Here is a 9156-nt window from a genome sequence, read left to right as displayed (position 1 = left end):
TGCCAGACCTGAGATTAGACTCAAGCAGACTCAGCCCCCCCCCCTATTTTGCACAAGTGCAGTGCACAATTCTCCCCGCCCCCTAGCCACACTTAGCCAATAGGGACCCTGGATAAAGGAAAGGGCGTGGCTCGGGGGCGGGATTACTCCCCTAGAGGGCGAGCGAATCCTCTGCTCCACATTCCTGTGCTCCCGCCCTTGACCGGAGGGTCCCGGACAGCGAGCGCAGCCGGGAGAGACGTGGGGAGACGGCGTACGTGCCCTGCGTGAGTGCGTGGTGGCGGCGCGTGCGCGAGGCGAGTGGGCGGTGTGGCAGAGTCCACGTGCGTCTCAGCGACCCCCCGCCACTTAGCGCCGGGTGGTTCCATGACCCAAAACACGCAGGCACCCGCGGCCCTCCCTGAGCGGCCAGCCCCGTTTTCCGGTCCCGCAGGCTCGGGCAGCATCCACACATCGCCATGGTGACTGTGGGCAACTACTGCGAAGCCGAAGGACCCCTGGGTCCGGCCTGGGAGCAGAATGGCTTGAGTCCCTGCTTCTTCTTCACGCTCGTGCCTTCCATCCTGGTGACCCTGGGGACTCTGGCCGTGGTGCTGGCTCTTCCCTGCAAACGTCCAGAGCAACCAGCCGGCCCCGATGCGCTCTCCTGGGCGGCCGGCCCTCGTGTCGCTCCCTATGTGCTGCAGCTGCTTCTGGCCATACTTCAGGTGGCGTTGCCCCTGGCCGGCCTGGCTGGCCGGATGGGCACCGCCCGGGGGGCCCCGCTGCCAGGCTACCTATTGCTGGCCTCTGTGCTGGGGAGTCTGGCCAGTGCCTGTGGCCTGTGGCTGCTCGTGCAGGAACGGAGCCAGGCAAGGCAGAGTCTGGCAATGGGTCTCAGACCCAGACACAGCCTGGGTCTCCTGTTCCTCTGGACGGTGGCGTTTGCAGCGGAAAACTTGACCCTGGTGTCTTGGAACAGCCCACAGTGGTGGTGGGCCAGGGCGGACCTGGGCCAGCAGGTGAGGGCCCTGATGGGAGGAGGGCAATGATCTAGGCAGTGCGGAGTGTCTGGAGATCTGGGTGCTGGCGTGAAGGGAGTGTCTGGCTCTGCCTGGGGGTTGATAGCCAGCTGGTGGGGCGTGTCTGTGCTGAGTCATTCTGGGCTTTTGGTTTGGTTTTGTTGTTGGTTTTTGTTTTTTTTTTCCCTTGTTAAATGCTGGGCTTCTGAAGAGGACCTGGTATTACTATTAATACTGTAGGATTTTGGCTTTTGATCACACCATCTGTACATGTTTTATTGTAGGTTCAGTTTGGCCTGTGGGTTCTTCGATACCTAGTGTCTGGAGGACTTTTTGTCCTGGGGCTTTGGGCCCCTGGACTTCGCCCCCAGTCTTATACCCTACAAGTTCACGAAGAGGACCAGGACGTAGAAAGGAACCAGGTACACTTGTTTTCGGAATCCTAGGTTTTGCTTTGTTTTGCACTGGAGACCAAAGCCAGAAGAACCTCCTGAATTATTAAACATGTGTCCTACCACTCAGTCAGTCTATCATTCAACTATACCCTAAGCTTCTTTGAATCCTGAGATCTATTTTAACGTTAATCACTGCCATTATTACATCCATCTCCTCACAATGAATTAGTTCTTTCCCAAAGCTCAGTTGTAACCTCATGGCTTTTTTTTTTTTTTGGCCGTGGGGCTTGAACTCTGGGGCTGAGCACTGTCCCTGAGCTTTTTAACTCCAGGCTATTGCACTGCCACTTGAGCCATAGTGCCACTAATGTCTGATTTTCTAGTGGTTAATTGCAGATAAGAGTCTCACCACCTTTAGTGCTCTGGCTGGCTTTGAACCGTGACCCTCAGATCTCAGCCTCCTGAATAGCTAGGATTACAGGTGTGAGCCACCAGTGCCCTTCCCGCATGGCCTTTATGACTCCATTAGATAATCACTCATGGACCTCAGATACCTGGAAGCTACAGCCCACCCCTTATGTTCTTTCATGGAAGGTTCTTAGCTGGTAGTATACTTGTTTTTGGTGTCTGAGCTTCCTTCTCTTGTGTATCATCATCCTAGGATCGTTCAACCCAGCAGCGTTCTACCTGGAGAGACCTTGGCAGGAAGCTCCGCCTACTAAGTGGCTACCTGTGGCCTCGGGGAAGTCTAGCTCTACAACTTGTTGTTCTGATCTGCCTGGGGCTCATGGGGCTGGACAGAGGACTCAACCTATTGGTCCCCATCTTCTATAGGGACATCGGTGAGGGACAGGAATATTACTCAGCCTGCGGATTCTTTATTGGCTTGGTGGCTGGGGTAACTCTTACCTGAGGAGGTGGAATGGAGTTAGGGGTTGGATAGTCAGAGGCTATGGCTGGTGCCTGGGGCAGTTTTGTTTGAAGAGACTGTTGAAGTGAATCCTGACTTTTCTCTCCACAGTGAACTTGTTGACTGCGCAGGCCCCTTGGAGCTCCCTAGCCCGGACTGTTACCACCTATGTCTTCCTCAAGTTCCTCCAGGGGGGTGGCACTGGCAGTACAGGTGCGAGGAACTCTGTCTTCACCCTGATGGGCCATCAGGCTTCCCATAGGAATTCCACCATTCTGGTGCTCTTTTTAACATTCCTTCCCCAGGCCCCTCTGTGCTGTCAACCCTTTTGTACCTTGGTGTTGGGCTGCTGTCCCGTAGCCTCCAAGCCCTACTGAGGCTCCTGTGGCTTCCCCAGGCTTCGTGAGCAACCTGCGCACGTTCCTGTGGATCCGGGTGCAGCAGTTCACATCTCGGCAGGTGGAGCTGCGCCTCTTCTCTCACCTGCATGAGCTTTCGCTGCGCTGGCATCTGAGCCGCCGGACAGGGGAGGTGCTGCGGATTGTGGACCGGGGCACATCCAGTGTCACAGGGCTGCTCAGGTACCACTCCAGTGCAAAAGGCATGTGCATGTGCCAGCTAGAGGAGACATAGTCTCTCTGATTATGGTTACTTTCATTTGTTTGTAAATTACAGAAGTGATGTATAATGCTATCACAATAACTCAGATAATACAGGCAACCAATTTCTTGAACATTCCCTTTCCAGAGTTTTACACTGTATTCCGTATGATGGACATGAGCAGACCTATTTGTAATTTTGTGTGTGCCAATCATGGGGCTTGACTTCAAAGCTTGGGCACTGTTCCTGAGCCTTTTTGCTCAAAGCTAGTATTCTATCACTTGAGCCACAGCTCTACTTCCAGCTGTTTGGGTGATTAGAGTCTCACAGACTTTTCCACCAGGGCTAGCCTTGAACCATGATCCTCATATCTCAACCTTCTGTAGCTAGCATTACAGGTTTGAGCCATCCAATGCCTGGTCTATTTGTACTTTTATTTTTTTGTCAGTCCCAGGGCTTGAACTCAGGGCCTGAACACTGTCCTTGGGCTTTCTCAAGGCTAGAGCACTATCACCTGTGAGCCACAGCACTACTTCTGGCTTTTTTCTATGTATGTAGTACTGAGGAATCAAACCCAAGTTTTTGTGCATGCTAGGCAAGCACTCTACCACTAGGCCAAACTCTAGGCCTATTTGTACTTTTTATCTTTGCAAACTCATGGAACTAATGTGATACCATGGAAGTTTTTTTCTAAGGCAGAAAATATCACCATAGGTGTCATTTTCAAAGTTGCTTTAATAAAACCTTATGGGGATATATTTTCATCCATGCCTGCAGATCTCCCTCATTTATAATCACAGATACAGAGAATTCTGTAGTTTGGCCATGCTGTGGCTTTTCTTAGCCATCTGTTGAGGGGCATTTAGATTGATTCCAGCCTGCTGCTGTTGAACATGAAACATTACTGAACCTCCTAAAGGCAAAGTTGCTGGGCTAAGCCCCTAAATCTCCTTTTGTTTCTCGATTACTCTCCTAGCTACCTGGTATTCAATGTCACCCCCACCCTGGTCGACATCATCATTGGCATCATCTACTTCAGCATGTTCTTCAATGCCTGGTTTGGCCTCATTGTGTTCCTGTGCATGAGTCTCTATCTCTGTGAGTGCTGCCTTATAACACCTTATCCCTGAATTATGTAGGGACCCCTTGGACATGAACCCTCCCTCCGCTTAGCTGAACAATCTTCAGGAGGCTGAGGGTTGGTGGGCTTGCTAAGTCTCAGGCTGTTCTTGGCTGGCTGGGCAGGTTTCTTCCTTTGTTGCCTTAGATTAAGGTGGGTGAAGGCCAAGGAAGGACACCTTTTCACTTTATGCCCCCATTGTGGTCACAGGTCAAGGAGAAACCTCATTTTCAGAGCAAGATGTAACTTGTCTTCATTTATCCATAGTTCAGAGTTACCCACACCTGGGGCTTTTTCAGCCCATGTAGATTTCTTGCATATAGCTCCTTTCCTTAGTAAGCTTGAAGCTGTCCTCCTGGAGACCGGGGCTTCGGGCCCTAGCACAGGTTTAGTATTTGTGGCGGGTATGAGACATCCACTTAATCCCTGCTGTTAGGAGTGATGTCTCATCCTCCCTCCCCTTTTGTCACATTCCAGTCCTGACCATTGCTGTCACTGAGTGGAGAACCAAGTTTCGCCGTGCTATGAACACACAGGAGAACGCCACCCGGGCACGAGCAGTGGACTCTCTACTAAACTTTGAAACAGTAACATAAGCCTCTGAGGTGGTGGTGGGAGGCAAGATGGGGAGAAAGTGGCCGGGATGTCACAGTGGTGCTGAAAAGCTGGGGAGGGTGCTGATACTTGAAATCAGAAAGTGGGATCAGGACTCTGGAGGCAGTGATCCAGAAGCCATGTGCTGCGGTTGAATCCATCAGGTGAAGTACTACAATGCAGAGAGTTATGAAGTAGAACGCTATCAAGAGGCCATTATCAAGTATCAGGTAAGGAAGCCAGACTGTGATTTGCAAGGGATAATAAGCTGGGCCTGTGGCTTTGCCGGGTTGAGAGGAGTAGAGTCAAGGTGGTGAGGAAGATGGTACCTAGACTCAGGCTGGAACGGGGTGATGGTATTCCTCCCTCCCATGTCCTGCCTTCAGGATTTGGAGTGGAAGTCAAGTGCTTCACTAGTTTTGCTGAATCAGACCCAGAACTTGGTGATTGGACTTGGGCTTCTTGCCGGTTCCCTGCTTTGTGCATACTTTGTCAGTGAGAAGAAGTTACAGGTAAGGCAGCATCATGGAAGAAGGGGTGAGGAGTAGGGAAACATGGAAGCAAGGGTGAGGGGCAGGGAAGTGGGGCCCTTGCATGGCAAGTGAGTAGGCAGAAGAGCAGCCCACAGGCCTCCATGATGCAATCTGCTTCTCTGGGTCTCCACAGGTTGGGGACTTTGTGCTTTTTGGCACTTACATCATTCAACTCTACATGCCTCTCAACTGGTTTGGCACCTACTACAGGTAAGCTGATTATCAACCTTCACCTATTCAGGGTGCATTGTTATTTCCTAGGTCCTCAGTGGTGCCCCAACTTCCACTCTTATTGCAGGATGATCCAGACCAACTTCATTGATATGGAGAACATGTTTGACCTGCTGAAAGAGGAGACCGAAGTGAGTGATGAGAGATGAACCTGGGCCAGGGGGTTGTTTCTTTTGTCTGGAGAATTCCAGGACAGTAACAGCAACAAGTACTGTGTTCTCCCAGGTGAAGGACCTTCCTGGAGCAGGGCCCCTTCACTTTCAGAAAGGCCGGATTGAGTTTGAAAATGTGCACTTCGGCTATGTTGATGGGTCAGCTCTCTCCTTTCCTTTCCCCTTGTCCATTTACATACTGCGTTTTTGTCCTCCTTTGAACCCTGGCTTTTCAACCCACCACTGTGGAAAGAGTGGGGGGAGAGCAGGGGAAGGCAGGGGTCAGGGGTAGTTTTGGTAATGGGAGGGGCCTGTTTACCCCTGCTCACCCACTGGTCCTTCTAGGCGGGAGACCTTACAGGATGTGTCCTTCACCGTGATGCCTGGACAGACTGTGGCCCTGGTGAGCAGAGCAGCCACTTGGCTTACACTTAGCCCTCAAGCTTCCCCTGTTCAGTTCCTATGTTGGCTCATGACCTAAACTAGAAAGTCAGAATCCTGTTATGACAAAAAACAGCTGAGGGGCTGGGAAGGTTGCTTAGTGGTAGAGTGCTTACCTAGCATGCATGAAGCCCTGGGTTTGATTCCTCAATAGCACATAAACAGAAAAATCCAGAAGTGGCTGAGTGCTGGCCTTGAGCAATAGAAGCTCCAGACAATGTGTAGACTCCAAGTACAGGCAACAGAGAGAGGGGGGAGGGAGGAGAAGGAAGGAAGGAAACAATTGAATGTGGGCTGGGAGTTTGGCCTAGTGGTAGAGTGCTTGCCTAGCATGCACAAAGACCCGGGTTCCACTCCTCAGTACTACATATATGTTTAAAAAAAAAAAAACAAAAAAAAGCCAGAAATAATGCTGTGGCTCTAGCCTCGAGAAAGCCCATGAACTGAACTCAAGCCTAGAGTTCAAGCTCCTGGGACTGGCAAAAAGAAAAAAGAAAGAAAAGAAACAATCAAATGTGATATGCTGTATAGATGTTAATGACTTCTTGGGAAGGAGCTTTGAAGTCAATAGGCTGTCAGGGTGTAATAGTGCACACCTATAATCCCTGCTGCTAAGGAAGAGGTAGACCTGCCTTGACATAGTCAATGTGATACTGTATTTGAAAAACAAACAAAAAGCAAAAGGTCTAGAGGTGAGGCTTAAGTGAAAGTGCTTGCTTCACATGTTCAAGGCCTTGGGTTCAATCCCCAGTCCTGCTTTACACCTAAAAGAAGCCAGTCTTAAGAGTTTTCCCATTTTTTTTTCCCCAATGTAACAGGTGGGCCCATCTGGGGCAGGGAAGAGCACAATTTTGCGCTTGCTGTTTCGATTTTATGACATGAACTCTGGCTGTATCCGAATAGATGGGCAAGACATCTCACAGGTAAGGTTTTTTTGGGGAAAAGACTAATTGTCTCTATATGGAAGAATGGGTTGGACATACAGAGAGAAAATGTCACCCTGCAGAAAGCTAGGGTCTTCCTAGTACCATTTGGCTGATTTCTCTTAGAGTAGTCATGTGTAGTGTCGTTCAGGATATGAGCTGTGTTCATGTGTGCATGCATGCATGTATGTATGTATGCATGTGCATGCACGGGTGTACTGGTCTTGTAGCTTGAATTCAAAGCGTGTGCATTGTCCCTGAACTTTTTCACACAAGGTTAGCTCTCTAACTTGAGCCACATCTCCATTTCTGGCTTTTTGGTGATTAATTGGAGGTAAGAGTCTCATGGACTTTAGATTATCCAGTCTGGCTTCAAACCTTGATTCTCAGACCTCAGCCTCCTGAGTAGCTAGGATTGCAGGCGTGAGCCACCAGCATCCAGCAAGATAGGATCTTTTGCAAAAGTCCTTGAAGTAGGCAAAGAGAATGTTTTGTTTGATTTTGTGTTCATTTTGAGTGCATGATTATTTTTATGGTTGGAGGATAGGAAACAGATTCAGGAGAAGCTGAGTGATTTTTTCCCACTCTGCTAGGATGTGCAACGATGACAGTAGGTTTCTTACCCTGGGCTGCTTACCCTGTGTGCTTCTGGCCAGCTCAGGCCTTTTTCTTTGCGCCCAGGCCTGGGGGAATCTCACCAGCCAGGGTGTATCATCTTTTGGCTCCAGGTGACCCAGCACTCTCTCCGGTCTCACATTGGAGTGGTACCCCAGGACACTGTCCTCTTCAATGATACCATTGCCAACAATATCCGCTACGGTCGTGTCACAGCTGACAACACTGAGGTGGAGGCTGCTGCTCAGGCTGCAGGCATCCATGACGCTATCATGTCCTTCCCTGAAGGTGGGGTTCCTCTGCGCAGTCCCCTCCCTTGCCTGGCATACAGTCATCTTAACCCAGTGACCTCTGCTCCATCCCTCCTTGCCTACCTCGTTACAGAAACCAAGTCTGTTTACAGGTGACTTGAGGGATGTGGGCTATATCCACAGGGTATGAGACACAAGTAGGCGAGAGGGGACTGAAGCTAAGCGGTGGGGAGAAACAGCGAGTAGCCATTGCCCGCACAATTCTCAAGGCTCCAGACATCGTTCTGCTGGATGAGGTAAGGTCCTGGCAGCTGCCTCCCTGCTGCCTCTATGCTGGCAAGTTTTTCTCCTGCCGTAGCTGTCATCTGTCTTATTCACCAAAACCTTGTATAGTTCTCAAGCTCCTACTCTATTGCTGTAGCATTCCCTGGCCCCTGCATTGTCCTCCCTCTATAGGCGACATCAGCGCTGGATACATCTACTGAGAGGGCCATCCAGGCTTCACTGGCTAAAGTCTGCGCCAACCGCACCACCATTGTGGTGGCACACAGGTAGAGGCCTACAGGACCAGTGTGGCTAGCATGGGCCATTTCTAGTAAGGTAGAGAATAACTTATATCGTTGACTTCTCAGGCTCTCAACTGTGGTGAATGCCGACCAGATTCTTGTCATCAAGGATGGCTGTATCGTAGAGAGAGGACGGTGAGAAGCAGGGGAAGGGCTTCTGGAAGGGATCTTCCCTGCCCATCCCCTCTTCCTCTCTTATCAATTGATGGAGTAAAACGCATGGGTGGGACTTTTACTTGTCTCTTCACCCCCAGGCATGAAGCCCTGTTGTCCCGAGGTGGGGTGTATGCCAACATGTGGCAGCTGCAGCAGAAGGGACAAGAAGAAGTCTCTGAAGACACCAAGCCCCAGACCAAGACACAGTGACAAAGTTGTGGCCTCTTCCCTCCCAAAGATTAACTCAGGGGATTAAGATGTGTCCATTTTCCCTGGCCTACTTCATCCTCCTCTAGGGGTTTGGTGCTGTTACAAGGGAAAGGGACTTTGCAGAAGAGCACTTTGGGAAAATAAAAGTGGACTGTTCAAGGGTGACTATGGCTTGGTCATATGGGGGCACTGCAAGGAGACTTGAAGTCATCTGAACATGCTTGACAAGAATTTTTTGATGGGGTCAGGAGCATAGCCTAGTGGTAGAGTACTCCCCTAGCATGCACCAAGACCCAGGTTCAATTCCTTAGTACCACATATACAGAAAAAGCTGGAAGTCACTATGGCTCAAGTGGCAGAGCACTAGCCTTGAGCAAAGTGTCCAAAAACAGTGCCCAGGCCCTGAGTCAAATCCCAGGACTGGCAGGGGAGGGGGGGGGGGGGGAGAAGCCGGGCAC

General features: G+C 50.5%; 1 protein-coding gene across 1 annotated transcript; it reads left to right on the top strand.

Moving 5' to 3' along the window:
- Positions 1-199: 199 nt before the first annotated feature.
- On the top strand, positions 200-8863 carry Abcb6 (ATP binding cassette subfamily B member 6 (LAN blood group)). Its single transcript, XM_090354850.1, has 19 exons — positions 200-1001; positions 1286-1423; positions 2058-2238; positions 2418-2519; positions 2704-2887; positions 3883-4004; positions 4504-4613; positions 4785-4850; positions 5007-5132; positions 5287-5363; positions 5452-5515; positions 5610-5695; positions 5882-5939; positions 6796-6900; positions 7629-7803; positions 7950-8062; positions 8223-8317; positions 8399-8467; positions 8587-8863. Exons 1-19 carry the CDS (start codon positions 459-461, stop codon positions 8696-8698), a joined length of 2526 nt encoding a protein of 841 aa, XP_090210976.1. The 5' UTR covers positions 200-458; the 3' UTR covers positions 8699-8863.
- Positions 8864-9156: the final 293 nt, after the last annotated feature.

The sequence above is a fragment of the Megascapheus bottae genome, chromosome 21 (genome assembly GCF_031878675.1).
Source record: "Megascapheus bottae isolate mThoBot1 chromosome 21, mThoBot2.hap1, whole genome shotgun sequence".
In the NCBI taxonomy this organism is placed as follows: domain Eukaryota; kingdom Metazoa; phylum Chordata; class Mammalia; order Rodentia; family Geomyidae; genus Megascapheus; species Megascapheus bottae.
This window is presented reverse-complemented; position numbering and strand designations above follow the sequence as displayed.

What these genes read in the sequence shown, in the direction of transcription:
- Abcb6 (XM_090354850.1), top strand. Translation starts at nt 459, where the DNA reads ATGGTGACTGTGGGCAACTACTGCGAAGCCGAAGGACCCCTGGGTCCG. An exon ending in GGGTGGCACTGGCAGTACAG is followed by an intron (nt 2,520 to 2,703) that starts GTGCGAGGAACT and finishes TGGCTTCCCCAG; the next exon opens with GCTTCGTGAGCAACCTGCGC. An exon ending in ACATCGTTCTGCTGGATGAG is followed by an intron (nt 8,063 to 8,222) that starts GTAAGGTCCTGG and finishes CTCCCTCTATAG; the next exon opens with GCGACATCAGCGCTGGATAC.